The sequence below is a fragment of the Papio anubis genome, chromosome 12 (genome assembly GCF_008728515.1).
Source record: "Papio anubis isolate 15944 chromosome 12, Panubis1.0, whole genome shotgun sequence".
Lineage (NCBI taxonomy): Eukaryota > Metazoa > Chordata > Mammalia > Primates > Cercopithecidae > Papio > Papio anubis.
Window position 1 is genome coordinate 116,634,288 of NC_044987.1, and position 17,835 is coordinate 116,652,122.

At 49.4% G+C, this 17,835-nt stretch overlaps 1 protein-coding gene across 5 annotated transcripts in view; it reads left to right on the forward strand.

The window, feature by feature from the left end:
* Positions 1-13,047, forward strand: part of KDM2A (lysine demethylase 2A) — a 143,127-nt gene extending 130,080 nt beyond the window's left edge. For 3 of the 5 annotated variants that reach the window (XM_003909488.5, XM_031653748.1, XM_009185544.4), the window contains 8 exons: positions 81-350; positions 868-999; positions 3,334-3,423; positions 5,131-5,843; positions 7,757-7,920; positions 8,516-8,674; positions 9,264-9,479; positions 9,944-13,047. In XM_003909488.5, coding sequence (XP_003909537.1) covers positions 81-350; positions 868-999; positions 3,334-3,423; positions 5,131-5,843; positions 7,757-7,920; positions 8,516-8,674; positions 9,264-9,479; positions 9,944-10,125 — 1,926 coding nt within the window. In that variant the 3' untranslated portion in view covers positions 10,126-13,047. The remainder of the gene's footprint in view (positions 1-80; positions 351-867; positions 1,000-3,333; positions 3,424-5,130; positions 5,844-7,756; positions 7,921-8,515; positions 8,675-9,263; positions 9,480-9,943) is intronic. The other 2 variants (XM_009185543.4, XM_021925499.2) reach the window with 1 other exon arrangement.
* The last annotated feature ends 4,788 nt before the right edge of the window (positions 13,048-17,835 follow it).

Sequence of the window (17,835 nt, forward strand, 5' to 3'; positions counted from 1 at the left end):
GTATGCTACCATGTAATCTTCTACCCTCTCCAGTCTTAAAGCAACCTGATATATTTGACCTCACTGCTTTCTCTTTCCAGCTTAAATTCCCCACTCGGCCAAAGGTGCGGGTTCCTACCATCCCCATTACAAAGCCTCACACTATGAAACCAGCTCCACGGTTAACACCTGTGAGGCCAGCTGCTGCCTCCCCGATTGTGTCAGGAGCCAGACGGAGACGAGTGCGATGTCGAAAATGCAAAGCCTGTGTGCAAGGAGAGTGTGGTGTTTGCCACTACTGCAGAGACATGAAGAAGTTTGGGGGGCCTGGACGCATGAAGCAGTCCTGTGTCCTCCGACAGTGCTTGGCAGTGAGTGATCTGCTGGGTAAAGAATTTGGGGGAGGGGTGGCAGTGCCAAAGGAACTGAAATACATATAGTGTAAAGTTAAAGAGACTTTAGAGTTGGAAAGAAAAGGTTTATACTCCCTTTTTGGCTTTATTTTGTACCCCAGGTTTAGATGGAAGGTATCCAGTACTAAAAATCCAATTTAATCTTTTGGCTTTACCTAATTCCAAACAAGAGACGAGCATTTGAAGGGCAAATCATTGCCTTCTTTCCCCTCTTCAAGTAGATTAGAAAGGACTGGGGAGGCCAAGGATAGGCCAACTGAAAATAAACTAGTCTCTAGTACCCAGGTGGTTGAGTCCTCCTCTTCCCCAGTCATTTTTCCTACCAAAAACCTCCCTTCTCTCCACCCTGCCTCCATGCTTCCAGGTGTTTACTAGAGAATTATAGGACCCAAATCTCCCATCTTCAGTTTAAGGGAAACTGAAATTATAAGGATCTGAGTCAGTTCTCTTGGATCCTATCTTTGTCCTCTTGTAGCCCAGACTGCCTCACTCAGTCACATGTTCCCTCTGTGGAGAGGTGGATCAGAATGAAGAGACACAAGACTTTGAGAAGAAACTCATGGAATGCTGTATCTGCAATGAGATTGTTCATCCTGGCTGCCTCCAGGTGAGGAGAGCTATAAGGGGTTCCTTAAGTCTCAGCTAATGGAGTAAGTGACACAACAGAATGGGACACCTGTCATGGGAGTGCCAGCATCCCTACTGTAGGCCATCACCTCTGTGGCCACATAATGCAGTGGTCTAACATCAGCCCTTGATTCATATACATACAATGTGTCAGGCACTGCATTAGACCCTGAGGATAGAACAGTACACAAAACACACCCAGTTCCTGTCCTCATGGAGCTTACAATCTGGCTTCTGGACAGTGTATGTAGAGTCCCCAGGCCATAATGGAACTGCATGGTGTGTTTTGCAGTGCCTCAAGCCTTTAGTCATCTCTGATACATACTTCAGTGTACCTCTAGATATTAGTTCCTAAGGGAGAGTGAGGGTAATAGTATCAGGTAACATTTAATGAGTGCTGAGTCTGTGTCAGGATCAGTGCAGAGCTAAATAGCTTTAAAAAAAAAAAAAAAAGTAATAAAAAGTAATAAATTCAGATCTCAGCCTCAGAGATTGAGTCCAGCAATGGGCCTTGTGTTCCAAAAGCTCCCCTGGTGATCCGAATTGTGTAGCCTTGTGGAGAATCACTGTTTCCTTGGCCTTCTCAGAAAGTATCAGCTAAAATCATGACTGTTGCCTGACAGTGATAATAAGACACTGTCATTCATGAGAAGCAGCCCAATTTCAGAAAGGTTAAAATGTGAAAAGTATACCTTTTATAGATTTTTGGTTTTTTTGAATACTATATAGCAGCAAATCTATAACAGAAACATTAATAGGTCAGTATATGGAGACATTAGCATATGTTGAATGAAGAACCGGATTTTTGTTTTGTTTTGTTTTGTTGTTTTTGAGACATAGCCTTGTTCTGTTGCCCAGGCTAAAGTGCAGTGGCAGGATATCTCCCAGGTTCAAGTGATTCTCCTGCCTCAGCGTCCCTAGTAGTGGGGATTACAGGCACGTGCCACTGCGCCCAGCTAATTTTTGTGTTTTTAGTAGAGATGGGGTTTCACCATGTTCGCCAGGCCAGTCTCAAACTCCTAACCTCAAGTGATTCACCTGCCTTGGCCTCCAAAAGTGCTGGGATTATAGGTGTGAGCCACTGTGCCTGGCCTGATTCTTAGGATATTTCAACGGCATTACAATGTTTTTTTTTGTTTTTTTTTTTTTTTTTTTGGAGAGAGAGTCTCACTCTGTTGCCCAGGCTGGATTACAGTGGTGAGATTTTGGCTCACTGCAGCCTCCATCTCCTGGGTTCAAGCAATTCTGCCTCAACCTCCTGAGTAGCTGGGATTACAGGCATGTACCACCATGCCCATCTAGTTTTGTGTTTAGTGGAGACGGGGTTTCACCATGTTGGCCAGGTTGGTCTTGAACTCCTGGCATCAAGTGATCTGCCCACCTTGGCCTCCCAAAGTGCTGGGATTACAGGCGTCAGCCACCGTGCCCGGCCAGCTTTACAATCTTAAAAGTTTGTTTGATTAGTTATAACTTGGTGAAGATTTAAATGGTACATATTACATCTATTAACATACCTCAAACCCATAGAATTGGTGAAATAGGGTATTCCATGATGATGATAATGGCTAATACAGAGGGTTTGCCGTATGCCAAGTACTTTGTTAAATTCTTTTTTTTTTTTTTTTTTTTTTTTTTTGAGACGGAGTCTCGCTCTGTCGCCCAGGCTGGAGTGCAGTGGCCGGATCTCAGCTCACTGCAAGCTCCGCCTCCCGGGTTCACGCCATTCTCCTGCCTCAGCCTCCCGAGTAGCTGGGACTACAGGCACCTGCCACCTCGCCCGGCTAGTTTTTTGTATTTTTTAGTAGAGACGGGGTTTCACCGTGTTAGCCAGGATGGTCTCGATCTCCTGACCTCATGATCCGCCCGTCTCGGCCTCCCAAAGTGCTGAGATTACAGGCTTGAGCCACCGCGCCCGGCCCTTTGTTAAATTCTTTACACAATGAATAATTTAATCTTCACCACAACCCTATAAGGTGGGTTTTGTTGTATCCCTGGCAATTATATTGTTGTATCTCTGTGGGTGTTAGTTCCTGAGGGAGAGTGAAGGTAGTAATGTCAGCCAACATTTTACAGTGGAGAACACTGAGTCACAGAGACTAGAGCATTAGTCCCTAAACCCAAGCTATCAGAACCTGTGCCCCACTGTCAATATCAGGTTCAGCACCATTGGCTATTTGGGGCTCGATTGCTCACAGTTTTTCTCCCTTTATGGACCAATGTTATTGGTTAGTGAGTAACTCTTCCCAACTGTGTTATTGTTTGATAAAGGAAGCTTGAGAGATGGGCTTTTAAAAACATCTCTGTCTTCCTATAGATGGATGGAGAGGGGTTGCTTAATGAAGAATTGCCAAATTGCTGGGAATGTCCAAAGTGCTACCAGGAGGACAACTCGGAGAAAGCCCAGGTAAAGGAACCTTATCAGATTTGCACTGTGACAGAAAAGAGGCGTCAAATGTGGGGGATTGATATACTTTTGCCTTTGCGTTAGTGTTCACATGGTTTCTCTGACCTAGGAGATTATTTTTGTTTGGTTTGGTATGTTTTTTCTTTGGTTAATTTTTAGTATTTTCTTTGTTAGAGTTTGTAGCATTGTTTTTTGTATTACTAAATATTATTCCACTTGGAATCTGTAAATTCCTAAGGTCCTTTTATACTCTGGGGCCCTACAAAGAGAGGAACCACGACTGGGCTATTTGAGGAGAGAAATTAGGTGAGTAGGATCTCTCCTAAGGAATGTTAACTAGAGGGGAGGCAGTGGCCTGAGGCAGCCAGTGAGTGCAGCAGTGTACTTGAGCTTCCAGTTAAGCAGGTTCACATTTTTGTCATCTTCACTTTTGTGGCCTGGCAGAAAGCCCTACCCTGCCCATCCCACATGCCCAAATGTGTCATGCAGAGGCAGCCCCTCCCCCAGAGAGGACCAGCGCTATGACCTTGGCCCAAAGGAGCTGAGGTTGCTGACCAGTGGTTGCCAGTAATGTCAGGGCCAAAAGGACTGTAGTTACTCGGGCTGAAAAGGCAAGACGAGCTGTGGACACCTACAGGAGGAGATGGCTTTCCGAGTGCCAGTCTTCCAAGGACCCTTGCACAGGAGCGGGGAAGGGGGCAGAAGGGAATTTTCTTACCTTCTTTTTATTTCTTCCCACTTGGATACTAAGATAGTTGAATTTTTCAATCTATTTGTCTTTGAGGGCAAGGATTTTTGAAGTTGACTAGGGCCAAAGTTCTCCCAAGTTCTTGAGCTAGTGGCATTTACATGTGTCTTCACTAGTGATGTTGAGTGTTTGCATCTCTGCTGTAGCAGATGTGTTGGCAGATGCTATGTTTTAGTATTATCTTCTAATACATTGGAAAAGGTAGCACCCAAAAGGTGGTAATTTTCTTCCAACCATAATGATCAAAAAATGTAAGGAGGAAAAGAGCAGATACCAGGGTTGTTGCTTAGAGACATAAAGTCTCCTTGCAAAAAACCTGAACTACTGATATGGTTCCTAGTGGAACATGTTTACTGGGCTTTGTCATAGCATAGTCATAGTGGGCTCCAGGAAAAGACAAGTATCTGGAGAGCACAAATGCCACAGATAAAGTTGAGGGCTCTTGTGGGATTCCTCACCATACTCCTGAGTGAATCTCCCTGTAGCAACCCAGTTTCTCACAGAGGTTCTTGTTCTCTGCTTTATTATTCACGTGGGGGATGGAGTGGAAGATGCAGCCTGGTAGAGTCAAACTTAGACTCTGGTAGAGCTAGAAGCCAATGGTGTTTACTGCTGTCAGACTCAGGATCTTAGTTCAAATGGTATATGTGGGCTTTTTCCACCGTGAAACAGAACGTCTCTTGGGTGAAAGAGGTAAGTCAGAGAGACAATTAAAAATGGTCAGGCCAGGTGCAGTGGCTCACACCTATAATTCCAGCACTTTGGGAGGCCAAGGCAGGCAGATCACTTGAGCCTAGGAGTTGGAGACCAGCCTGGGCCGACTCTGAGGGAATGACCCCCTCTCCAACAGTGACCTTTCTTCTCTCTGGTCCCTGAGAGCAAGGGAGGTCCACCCTGTCTGTTCAGAGGCTTTGGAAGAAAGGAAGCACTGATGTTGCTTTTCTGGGCCTGTTTTGCAGAAGCGGAAAATGGAAGAGAGTGACGAAGAAGCCGTGCAAGCCAAAGTCCTGCGGCCCCTGCGGAGCTGCGATGAGCCTCTCACGCCCCCGCCTCATTCACCTACTTCCATGCTGCAGCTCATCCATGACCCGGTTTCCCCCCGGGGTATGGTGACTCGGTCATCTCCTGGGGCTGGCCCCAGCGACCACCACAGTGCCAGCCGCGATGAGCGCTTCAAACGGCGGCAGTTGCTGCGGCTACAGGCCACAGAGCGCACCATGGTACGGGAAAAGGAGAACAATCCCAGCGGCAAAAAGGAGCTGTCTGAAGTTGAGAAAGCCAAGATCCGGGGATCGTACCTCACTGTCACGCTACAGAGGCCCACCAAAGAGCTCCACGGGACATCCATTGTGCCCAAGCTGCAGGCCATCACGGCCTCCTCTGCCAACCTTCGCCATTCCCCCCGTGTGCTAGTGCAGCACTGCCCAGCCCGAACCCCCCAGCGTGGGGATGAGGAGGGGCTGGGGGGAGAGGAGGAGGAAGAGGAGGAGGAGGAGGAGGAAGATGACAGTGCAGAGGAGGGGGGTGCAGCCAGGCTGAATGGCCGGGGCAGTTGGGCTCAGGATGGAGACGAAAGCTGGATGCAGCGGGAGGTCTGGATGTCTGTCTTCCGCTACCTCAGCCGCAGAGAACTTTGTGAATGTATGCGAGTGTGCAAGACGTGGTATAAATGGTGAGCAGGGATTCAGGGGGTCAGGAATTAGGGGTATGGGAGTAGGTGGCAGGTTTTCCATATGAGAACAGCATGCACCTTAGCATCTGAAAGCCTGTGGGGTCCTATGAGGAGTGAATTGACCCTTTTTCCCAAACTTTGGGTCCTGTTTAAAGATGTGGGCCAGTTGTGCCCACAGATGTCATTAGGGAACCTTAGCCATTTGCCTCCTGGCCCTGCTCTATACTTTCCCATCTCTCTTTGTTATGGGGAGGGAGACTGATTTGGGGAATAGGTTTGTAGTCTGTGCTAAAACTTCAGAGTCTTGCGGGCTGAAAATTTCCTCCTCAAGTCAGCTGAACTCATCACGTGTTGGTTGAGAGCCTGTGATGTTCTGTTCACTCTTCTGGTGCTGATAACACAGATGACCTCACTTAAGCCCCTGACTCAATTACCTTCCCATTCAGTGAGAGAAGTGGGCATGCTTTTCAAGATGAATTTGAAGGTGCTTATATTTTTCTTCAGTTTCAATGCTCATCCCCCCAAACCTGGATCAGAATTCCCTTTTCCAGCAAGCAGAGTCCAGTTTTGAAGCTTCCTTAATGAGAGCTACCGTTTCTTCTTAAGTTGGACAGACACTTAGGGGAAAAAATTCGTAGTGATAATGAACAAGGAGCTTCCCATTGGGCATTGTTGGTTTTTCCTTAAGCTCTGGTATATATTTACTGTAGGAGATATCCTTTTTATCTGGGTCACACACATCCTATTACAGTAGTGTGGTGTCCTGACCAGTGACATTCACTCAGGAGCTTTTTAGAAATGTCAACTGTCAGGGCCCTCATAGGCCTCTTAAATCAGAACCTCTTGGGTGGGCCCAGCAGTCTGCTTTAACAAGCCCTCCTCCAGGGGACTCTGATGCATGCTCGGGTTTACAGCAGCAAAATCTACTGTATTGTCAGCAGCTTGCTTATGCCATAGAAGCTTCATGTGCCACTGGTAAAATTTTTTCAGTCTTTAAATAGACCTGTTCTTTGCAAACATGAGTTTATTTCCCAAATCTGAATTAATGCATAGCGTATCTAAATTCTCCTTAATATTTCTCTGTATAGGACTAGTAGGACTGCTTGACTCTACCTCTTGGTTTTCAGGGCAAGGCACATCAGATTCCCATTATGTGCTGTCTCTCTTCCCCTGCCAACCAGGCTGGGGGGCAGGGGCTATAAAATATTAAATGGAAGCCAGCATGTTGTGGTTTGTGGCCTGTAGATTTGTAGACTGCAGTGGAAAACCAAGCCTGTCCCTTTCACTTCTGGTCTGGACTGGCTAGAAAATGTCAGGATAGCACCAAGGCAGAACTTGAGGGTGGGAGAGGACTCTGTAAGCCTGATAAAGAGCCTCTTTCGACCTGATACAGTAATGGGCTGAAGGCAGGGTGAATTGTGGATGTGCTGAGTAGCACCCTGCATTTCAGGCAGCTGCGAGAGACTGACAAGGGACAGAATGGAGCAGCCTTCTTAGCTTTAGACAGTAAGATGTCTAGAAACTTTAAGAGGCTCCCTTATATACACTTCAGCAGGAACCATGCCATTTTAATGCAGATAAAGGGATTATAGACTGTTGCTTGCTGTGTGTCCCTAACAACTGTTATGTTCTCAAACACTCCAGAATAAATCAGGGTAAAGTGGTCAAGTTATATACTATCAACATATAGGTTTGCAAAGCATCTAGTTGTTGTAGAGCCCAAGGCAATTTTTTTGCCTATTCTGTGAGGCAAAAAATTGTAAGGTGTGATCCCTGTACACTTGTAGAGGAACGCAGGGAGAATGAGCCTCAGGTGCTCTGCTTTACCCAGAAGCCATCAGCAGCCTGTGATGGGAGCTCCACTGATGGTATATCAAGTTAATGAAGGCAAGTTCTCTTCCCTTCTATCACAGGTGCTGCGACAAGAGACTCTGGACAAAAATTGACTTGAGTAGGTGTAAGGCCATTGTGCCCCAGGCCCTCAGTGGCATCATCAAGAGGCAGCCAGTCAGCCTTGACCTCAGTTGGACCAACATCTCTAAAAAGCAACTGACATGGCTTGTCAATAGGCTGCCAGGTAGGTGACCAGCCCTGCCACTGTCTTTCCAGGGGCCCAGAAGGAGCAGGCAAGAAAAGTTGCATTATTGGCCGTGCTTCTTAGCATCACTTGAGGGCAGTGTAGGGCAGCAGTCCCATGCCATTGTTGCTTAGCAAGAGATTTACCCAGGGCCATCTTAAGTGCCAGTCTCCAAGGCAGCACTCTGGACTGACAGGCCAATCACTGCAGTGGACAGCAAAGAGAATGGAATCAGTGTTGCTGCCAGCCCTGCATTTCTCCTCAGCATAACCACTAAGGGGGAAATTTGAGTCAGATGTTACTTTGGTCAGCTCCTTATAAGCCCTTGTTCTCTTCAGCATTTTGAGCTCTTGGAAAGACAGGAAGTCACTCCTCCTTGTATTGCTCTGGTGGGAACTAAGCAATCAATTTACCACTAAAGCTAGAAGATGTAGTATAGGATACCCTGGAAATCTTTGAGCTGGATGACTAAAAGATTAGACATAGTCCTTCTCTCCTATTAGACTGGAAGTCTGTTCACTTTGCTCAGATCGTTACAGCTCTGAGTATGCTGGGAAACAGTGTATTATTACGTGTCTCATTCCATCCATTGCAGGACTGAAAGACCTCCTCCTAGCAGGCTGCTCCTGGTCTGCAGTCTCTGCCCTCAGCACCTCCAGCTGCCCCCTTCTCAGGACCCTTGATCTTCGGTGGGCAGTAGGAATCAAGGACCCTCAAATTCGGGACTTGCTTACTCCACCGGCTGATAAACCAGGTATGCTCTGGGCCTGACTTCTTGGTGCTTGTCTTGGGGTAGCTTTGTCTTCCAAACAGACCTCGTCCTCAGAAGCTAAGGTAGTCTCAGAAATGATGCTGTGGAAGAATAGAAGAGCACAAAATGAAAACAGAATGATGGACTATGTACAAGAATAGGGTAACTATAAGCAGATAACTACCTACAAACAATGGAGTAAGTCCATTTTGTGAGTCGGTGGAGTTTGGGGCCCAGAGAGTGTAAGCCTGAAAAAGTTTGAGAAGGCTTTATGGTTGAGGTGGAGTCAAAAGCTATTTGCATGATGGTCTAGAAAAGTGTGGTGGTATTGGAAGGGGAGGAGCATTCTGCACATAGCCTTTTGCTGTGTGCATGAGGCATAATCTAGCAGCTTGAGAAGAAAGAAAACTTGTCTGGTTTCCTAGAAACTGCCCACACAGTGCTCACACCCTGAAGGCAGGGCTGGGTGTGGGCAGTTCTACTTAACCCCTTCCAGGGGCCCTGGCCAGCAAGTAGCTGTTGCTGCCTGGAGCCTTGAAGCTGGATTAGAGAATTGAGAGTTTTGATCTAGACTCTTGTCTTGCCTGTGCAGGTCAGGACAATCGCAGCAAGCTCCGGAACATGACTGACTTCCGGCTGGCAGGCCTTGACATCACAGATGCCACGCTTCGCCTCATCATTCGCCACATGCCCCTCCTGTCTCGACTCGACCTCAGTCACTGCAGCCACCTTACAGATCAGTCCTCCAATCTACTCACCGCTGTTGGGTCTTCCACTCGCTACTCTCTCACAGAGCTCAATATGGCAGGTATGCCACTACTGTTGTTCATAAGCAGCAGTGCCCCCTGCCTCCAGCCCTCCCTGGAACTTGATCAGTAAACCAGAATGACCTTGGGCCTGTTCATTGACTCACATTAGCTCCATTAGCTCATTTCTTCACATCTGGACAAGGACATGGATTTCTGTCCCTTTTTTAACTTGATGGGGGACTGAGGCCTTGAGTAGTTAAGTTGGTTGCCTGTGTGCGCAGACAACATCCAGCTGGAGTTTGGTCAGCCTTGCAGCCCTTGTGCTTGTTGTCAGATGGTGATGGGAGTGAGGCAGCAGGGTCCCTTTAGAGGTGCTGATGGCACTTTTGGTCTCTGAGCCAGGGAGTTGTGGGACAAAGAGGGCTTTTGTTTAGCATTTTGAAGGAAGACGGCTACGGGAATTGAATGGCAGAGGAAGGTTGTGTGTATGTGAGCATTGTCATTATGTCCACTTTCCCAACAGGTTGCAATAAATTGACAGACCAGACCCTGATCTACCTACGGCGCATTGCCAACGTCACCTTGATCGACCTTCGAGGATGCAAGCAGATCACTCGAAAAGCCTGCGAGCACTTCATCTCAGACTTGTCCATCAACAGCCTCTACTGCCTGTCTGACGAGAAGCTGATACAGAAGATCAGCTAAGACACACCCAGCCCAGACTCAACAGGAAACCGATCTTCCCCTGACTCCCCACCGAGGAGAACCTCTCCTCGACCCTGCACGGGCTCTGAGGCCAGCGTCACACTCCCTCTCTGCTCTCCTGTCCCTTGAGCCCTTCCTCTACAGGTGGGGCAGAGAGGGTGGTGGACACCAGGCTTACCTGCCTGCTCCTCTCCCTCCTAAGGAAAAGGGAGTAGCAGATTGATCTGAGGGGAAAGCACAGGCTGTGCTGTCGAGGTGCCTGCTCGCTTACTCGCCTGCCAGGAGACCAGGCTCTCAGTTTGGGGTGTTTGTGCAACCTTCATCTGCACTGGGCCCTGTGCCCCTCCTCCTCACCCATGGTCCCCAGCAGTGCCTGGTTCTGAGCAAACTCCCAGGGAAGAAAGCGGCCCTGTCTCCACGGCCAGGTTCTCCTTGTGGTGTCCAGTGCGTGTCTCTCCTCCATCACACTCTCCCGGCTTACGCAGGAGGGGCCAGCAGCCCCAGGAGTTCCAGACCCGTGCCGATCACACTGGTGCTGTTGAGATGTCCCAAACCTCACGTCCTTAACTGTGCTCTCCCTCCTTTCCTCTCCCTTGAGCTTGTTTCTGCCCAGCACTCGTGCTCATTCACATAATTAGGTTTCCCACCCCAGCCTACCCGACTTCCTTGCTAGTCTCTATGAGGTCCTTATTGCACTTATTGGGGTTGAAGCTCTTCAGAGGAGCTGGAACTGTCTACCCCAGGGACACACCCATTTCGTTGCTACCCAAGTGGATTCTGAGACAGGCACCATCTCCTTGTTCCCCCTCTCTCTTTTGCCTCCCACTGACTGCCCTTTTCCATGTGTCTTCATTCTGCCTGAAGAAGGCTTTCCCAGGATGCACGTCCTCAGAGGGAGCAGCCTATCTCCCCCAAGCTGGAGGCGGCAGAGGACTGGGCCAAGCCCCAACCTGCCTCCCAGCCAGGCTCCTCCAGGCCTCTGGTTTAGCAGAGCCCCCTGAGCCTAGGCCTGTGTCTAGCCCCAGTGGCTCACTGACCTTTCAGGGCAGCCAGGGGGTCCTGCTTAGAAGCCAGTCACCTGCCCTCTGCCTGCAGCCATGGAAGGGGGTGTGCATGTGCCTCTGTGTGTGTGGCTGAGTGTATTCCGCGCGTGTATGTGGAGGGAGGGAGGGAGGGGAGCATGGTGTCTCCCGCTCCACCGCCCTTTGTCGAGCCCCATCAGCTGCCCCCTTTTACTTTGCATTGAACGGCCTGTCCAAAGATCCTCTCTCTAGGGCAGCAGAGAGCTTTTTGCACTTTAAAAAAAAAAAAAAAGAAAAAAAGGTCGGAATTTCTTTTGGGTCAATATTTTTAAGTGTGTGAGGAGATGCTCAGTAGCAGCAGCCTATGGCAAGAGCTTATAAATGACTGATGCAAATTTGCACTCTGCTCCCCCTCTGTAAGGATACTGATAGCACAACCTCTTCTTCCCCCCACCGCCCCGCCTTCTGGTCCTCCAACCCAGTCCCTTTCTGTCCCTCTTCCTGTAGCCCAGTCTCAGGCTTTCCTCCTCCTGAAGCCCTACAGAGGTAGGGAATGGAGCCTAGGCACCAGGGGTCTGAAGTGTGAGCCACCCAGAAGAGAGACGCCAACTGCACCCTTGCCACTTCCAAAGCAATAGAGGCAGAGGGGTCCCCTCTGCCACCTAGCCCAGTTTTGACCCTGGCATTAACTGGCCGTCTTAGAAGAAACTGGGTCCTGGTAGGGGGTGGCATTTTGTCTGTTTCTTCCAATCTGCTGAATCTTTTGGCTGCACCTTACAAACAGCAGTCTGCTCCCATGACCCTCTGCCCATTTCCATTGGTCTCCAGGCCCCAGTAATCTGGGGTTGAAACTTCGAGGAAATGCCAGTGACTTATTCCAGAGTGCCTCAGTTAGGGGAACTTCTCTGTAAAGAACCCTGGGTATTGAGCAAAAACCTTATTATTGTTAATGACCTATAATTGGAAGCTTCCTGCCTTTTTCTTTGGTTGCTCCTGTGGAAAATACTGAAAAGATTACTTTGTTTTATTTTGTTGTCTTTTTATAAAAGGGGAGGTGGAGAGACCCCTTCAGAGCAGGGATTGTGCCGGGAGAGTGCCTCTGACTTTGGGACATTTCATCCACAGAAATTTCCAAGCCAATGGTTTCTTTTGGGTTTTGGTTTTTATGTTTGTTTTTGGGGGTTTGGAAAAACATGCATTTTTACCGTGCACGTAAATTGGTCAGCAGAAAAGGGAGCCCAGAAGAGGCAGCAGATGGACCATGCCCTTGCTGGGTTTTCCTTTTCTTTGGGACTGAGGGGAAATGGTTTTTAGAGGTGAGGGTTGGTCCATGTGGAGGAAAGAAGTGTCTCTGTTGGGGGACAGAGGAACCTGGGGAGTCCATCGCATGTCCTACAATCTGCTCTTAGACACGGCCTTGCCAGGAGAGCCTGCCCTCAGACTGCAGGACCAGAACCCCTGCCTCCATCTTTCCAAGCACCGGGGCGAAAAACCACAAAGGAAAGGAAGAAAATTTATATATATATAATATAAAATCACTTGGTGATTAAAAAAATAACTGCTCCATAAATAAAACTCCTAAAGTCACTTATGTTTAAAGGGTTTGGTTGTGTTTTTTGTTTTTCGGAGAAATACTGTAAATATATATTTTTTTGTTGCTGATTTAGAGTCAATCTCCAATGTTGTGCTAAAAAGTTTAAATTAAATGTAAGCATTAAGGGGATAAGTCTTATGCTATCTCAGTTGACACATTGAGGTTATTTTGGGCCAGGGAAGGAGGAAGCTAGTTGGACTTTGTTTTGTTTTCTAAAAGTTCTCCACTATTGGTTTTAGAGAGAGCAAGGACATCTTTCCTCTGACACGTGGGAATGGGTGATATTTGTGTAATAAAATTTTTAAAAGACAAAAAAAGAAATAGCCTCCAATGGGAAATATTTTAATTTAGGTTTTGTTTTTGTTTGGGGGTTTTTTGTTTTTTTTAAAAAAAATAAAAAGGCTTTAAAAACAAAAACTAAACCTTTTCTGCTTCGGTGTGTGCGTGTGAGCAAGTAAGTCAGAAGGCTAAGGCCAAGGAGCCCTTGCTTCACCTCTCAGTGGCAGTAGCAGAACTGGGGGGCATCTGTACTGCTTGGATTTCCTTAGCTTATTTTTTAAACACCAAAAAGCAGCACTTGATTCTAGAAACACAGTGCTTACTTCATCAAGGTGAACTTTTTTTTTTTTTTTTTTTTTTTTGAGATGGAGTCTCGCTCTGTCGCCCAGGCTGGAGTACAGTGACACAATCTAGGCTCACTGCAGCCTCTGCGTCCCAGATTCAAGCGATTCTTCTGCCTAAGCCTCTGGAGTAGCTGAGATGACAGGCACTCACCATCATGTCCAGCTAATTTGTATGTGTGTGTTTTTGTAGAGATGGGGTTTCACCATGTTGGCCAGGCTGGTCTTGAACTCCTGACCTCAGGTGATCCGCCCACCTCCGCCTCCCAGAGTGCTGGGATTACCGGCATGATCCACCACGCCCAGCCCCAAGGTGAACTTTTTAATGGATGTGAACATTTTAAGTGTGAGATTACCTGACATTCTCCCACCCAAAAAGGCAGAGTAGCCCCACAGAGGCACCCAGTGGTGCACTCCTTAGAATGGGCTGGGGCATCTCTAATCTTTCATCCCCACAACTGCCAAGCCATCAGCCAGGGCCAACTCCATCTGCTAAAGCTGCAGAAAAGTCCCTGAGCAGGGTCTGGCCCACGCAGGCTGTGACCAGCGTGTCTCCTACCTCATCCTACTGCTTCTCGTCACCCAGCATGTTGAGTCCAAGTTAGTCTTTATGTGCGCCAGATGCTGCCAGAGAACTGCCTCCTTACCTGACTGCTGAGTCTCAGGAGGGCTGCAGTCCCATCTGGGAGAGGCTAAGCAGGCTTCCATCACTGCCTCCAAAGGAATCTGGGGATCTCTGCCCATCCTGCTCCCCAAACTGATTAGTAAAGGACTGTCTCCGATTCTGGAGCACAGTCTAGAAGTGGACAAGGGTGTTGCACAATGGGCTGATTTAATGTTGGTTTCTCCAAGGATGGATATGGATGTGGCCATGTTTGGATGTTTCCAGGGAAGGAAGAGTGTCAGTTTTGCCCCTAAATATCTCAGAAATGCATCTGCCTCTTACTAATCTCATCCCTGCCACCCTAGTGGAAGCCACCACCGTCTAGAACCTCAACGACAGGAAAAGCCCCAAGGGCCCTGGTCCAATCCCCTGTCCTCCATGTTGGTAGCCAGACATTTATCTTAAAAGATTGATTTGGCTGGGCACAATGGCTCATGCCTGTAATCCCAGCACTTTGGGAGGCCAAGGCAGGTGGATCACCAGAGGTCAGGAGTTTGAGACCAGCCTGGCTAACATGGTGAAAACCCGTCTCTACTAAAAATACAAAAATTAGCCAGGTGTGGTGGCAAGTGCCTGTAATCCCAGCTACTTGGGAAGCTGAGGCAGAAGAATGGTTTGAACCCGGGAGGTGGAGGTTGCAGTGAGCTAAGATTGAGCCATTGCACTCCAGCCTGGGTGACAAGAGCAAGATTCCGCTGGGCGCGGTGGCTCAAGCCTGTAATCCCAGCACTTTGGGAGGCCGAGACGGGCGGATCACGAGGTCAGGAGATCGAGACTATCCTGGCGAACACGGTGAAACCCCGTCTCTACTAAACAGTACAAAAAAACTAGCCGGGCGAGGTGGCGGGCGCCTGTAGTCCCAGCTACTCGGGAGGCTGAGGCAGGAGAATGGCGTAAACCCGGGAGGTGGTGCTTGCAGTGAGCTGAGATCCGGCCACTGCACTCCAGCCTACGCGACAGAGCGAGACTCCGTCTCCCAAAAAAAAAAAAAAAAAAAAAACAAGATTCCATCCCCCCCGCCAAGAAAAAGACTGATTTGATTACTTCCCTCCCCTGCTTAAAACCCTTCATTGTGTTCATCTCAGGATAAAGTCTGAATGTGGCATGTAATGTGGCCTATGAGGCTGCCAGGCCCTCAGGCTTCATTGCCCACCATTTGTCCCTCCTCTTCCTCTCCACTCATAGCCAACTTTTCAATTAACACCATCTCTGGGTCTTTGTACGTCCTGTTCACTCTACCTGGTATACCTTACTCAGTTTACCTATTACTTTTCTCTGGGAAACCATCTCCTCCTCTACTCCAGACTGGATCAGGCCAGGCACAGTGACTCCTAGCACTTTGGGAGTCCAAGGTGGGAGGGGCGCTTGAGGCCAGGAGTTCAAGACCAGCCTGGTCAACATGGCAAAACCCTCTCCACAAAAACACATAGGCGGGCACAGTGGCTCACACCTGTAATCCCAGCACCTCGGGAGGCCAAAGCGTGTGGATCATCTGAGGTCAGGAGTTCGAGACCAGCCTGACCAACATGGTGAAAGCCCATCTCTACTAATAATACAAAAATTAGCCGAGCGTGGTGGCGTGTGCCTGTAATCCCAGCTACTCGGGAGGCTAAGGCAGAATTGCTTGAACCCGGGAGGTAGAGGTTGCAGTGAGCTAAGATCGCACCACTGCACTCCAGCCTGGGTGACAGAGCGACACTCTGTCTCAAAAAAAATAACCCTTAGCCAGACAAGGTGGCATGTGCCTGTACTCCCACCTACTCAGGAGGTTGAGGCAGGAGAATCACCTTACCCTGGAAGGTTAACGCTGTAGTGAGCCATGATTGTGCCACTGCACTCCAGCCTGGGTGACAGAGTTGAGACCCTGTCTCAAAAAAAGACCAGTCTGTTCACCATCTTTCCAGGCCACAACTCTCAGAGCCCAGGTCCAGAAGGAAATCTCAGCGTTGACACCCAAGTATGTGCAGGAAACTGAGGGCAGGAGGCCCCAGAGGCCAGGGACACCTGAATTTCCCCTGTCAATGCTGTCATCCAGCCTCTGCCTCCCCCTCCGCACCCACCCCAATCCAATGGGCAGGGAGTTCTACCTCCCCAGAGCGTGCCATAGGATAGCAGGCAGAGAGACAGGGAGAGAAACACACCTTGAAAGACCCAGAAGAGGAAAGGCAAAGAGGTAGAGAGAAACAGAGAGAAAAGAGACCATGGAGGAAGCCGGGGAGACAGAAATGAGGCCCAAGATACTCTAGTGTGACAGTGGCCACTCGGCGGGTCGTCTCCCGTTTTTTTGTTTTAAGGTGTTTTTTTGTTTTGTTTTGTTTTGTTTTGTTTTGAGATGGAGTCTCACTCTGTCGCCCAGACTGTGATGCAGTGGTGTGATCTCGGCTCACTGTAACCTCCGCCTCCCGGGTTCAAGCGATTCTTCTGCCTCAGCCTCCTGAGTAACTGGGACTACAGGCGACCGCCACCACGCCCAGCTAATTTTTGTATTTTTAGTAGAGATGGGGTTTCGCCATGTTGGCCAGGCTAGTCTCGAACTCCTGACCTCAGGTGATCCGCCCTCCTCGGCCTCCCAAAGTGCTGGGATTACAAGCGTGAGCCACCGCGACCGGCCCCCTTCACACATCTTATCTCAGTTAATCCTCAAAACAATCCAGTGAGGCCACACTGGAACGCCCTTTGTACTGATGAAAAAGACCCTGCTCTGAGAAGTTAGTAACTTGCCTAGGGCACCCAGCCTGGTTCCTAGAAGGTGGCACTGGGATCCTACCCCCAAGTCTTTCCTACCCCACCCCTCGACACATGGCAAGTACCAGCGGCCACAACGTGGGCCCAGTGGGAGCGACGAGACCGTAAGTCGGACACTCAAGCCAGTTGGGAGCGTCAAGGCGCAAAGCGGCTCTGGGAACAGGCTGCTCGGCGGCTCCGGGGCGCATGCGCGCTGGGCAAGGCTCCTGGCAGGCCGGGCGGGGCTCTGGGTTGAGGATGAGGGCGGGGGCGGGGGTTCGGGGACGGGGCCGGGCCTGGCAGCTCGCTGGGGCCCAGTCTAGGCAAAAACTCCGACGCGGAAGAGGACCTTGGATCCGGGGGCAGTGCGGGGACTGTGTGAACTTTCCAGAGAGTTCCAGGAGGAGGCGCTGCTCGTGGGAGGAGGGTCGAGAGGAGCTAGGGGTCTTGAAGCCCTGCCATGGTTGGTGGGCTGGCGCCGGCGGGCTGACAGCCCCCGCCCAAGGTCCCTGCCCTCTGCAGGAAAGAGCGAAGGGCCCGGGCGTCCTGGTGATGTTGGAGCCTCCCAGATAACCAGGGCCCTTTCTCCCTCGGGGCCTTTGCATCTACTGTTCCGCATACCTGAAAAGCTCTTTTCTCTGCCCCCAAAACAACTGCTTCCCTCCCATCCTCTGGCTCTGACAAAAACGCCCTGAGTTTTCCCTGACTTCCCCTGAGGAGGCTCCTGAGTCTTAGAACTTGTCGCGTGCCTCATAGGGATGTTCCCGCTTTAGATGAGATCAGCTGGGCTCTGCAGTGCCCTGCACATAAGAGAACCCAATACCTGTCAGCGGCTGTTATCACGTATGGTTTGCCCATAAGCTTCCCGCCCGTGTCTTCCCGTGTTGGATCCGCAAGGCCAAGCACAGGTGCCCGGCATGTAGTAGGAGCTCAACAAATACTGTCAAATAATCAAGTGAATGAATCAACTCCCAGCATCCCAGCCAGAGCCTTACACTTTCTGGGGACCCGACATCAGAGGAGTGGCTGTCCATGTTGGGGAAGAGTGTCCCCAGATCAATCTGGCACACACCTGCTGAGGTCAAG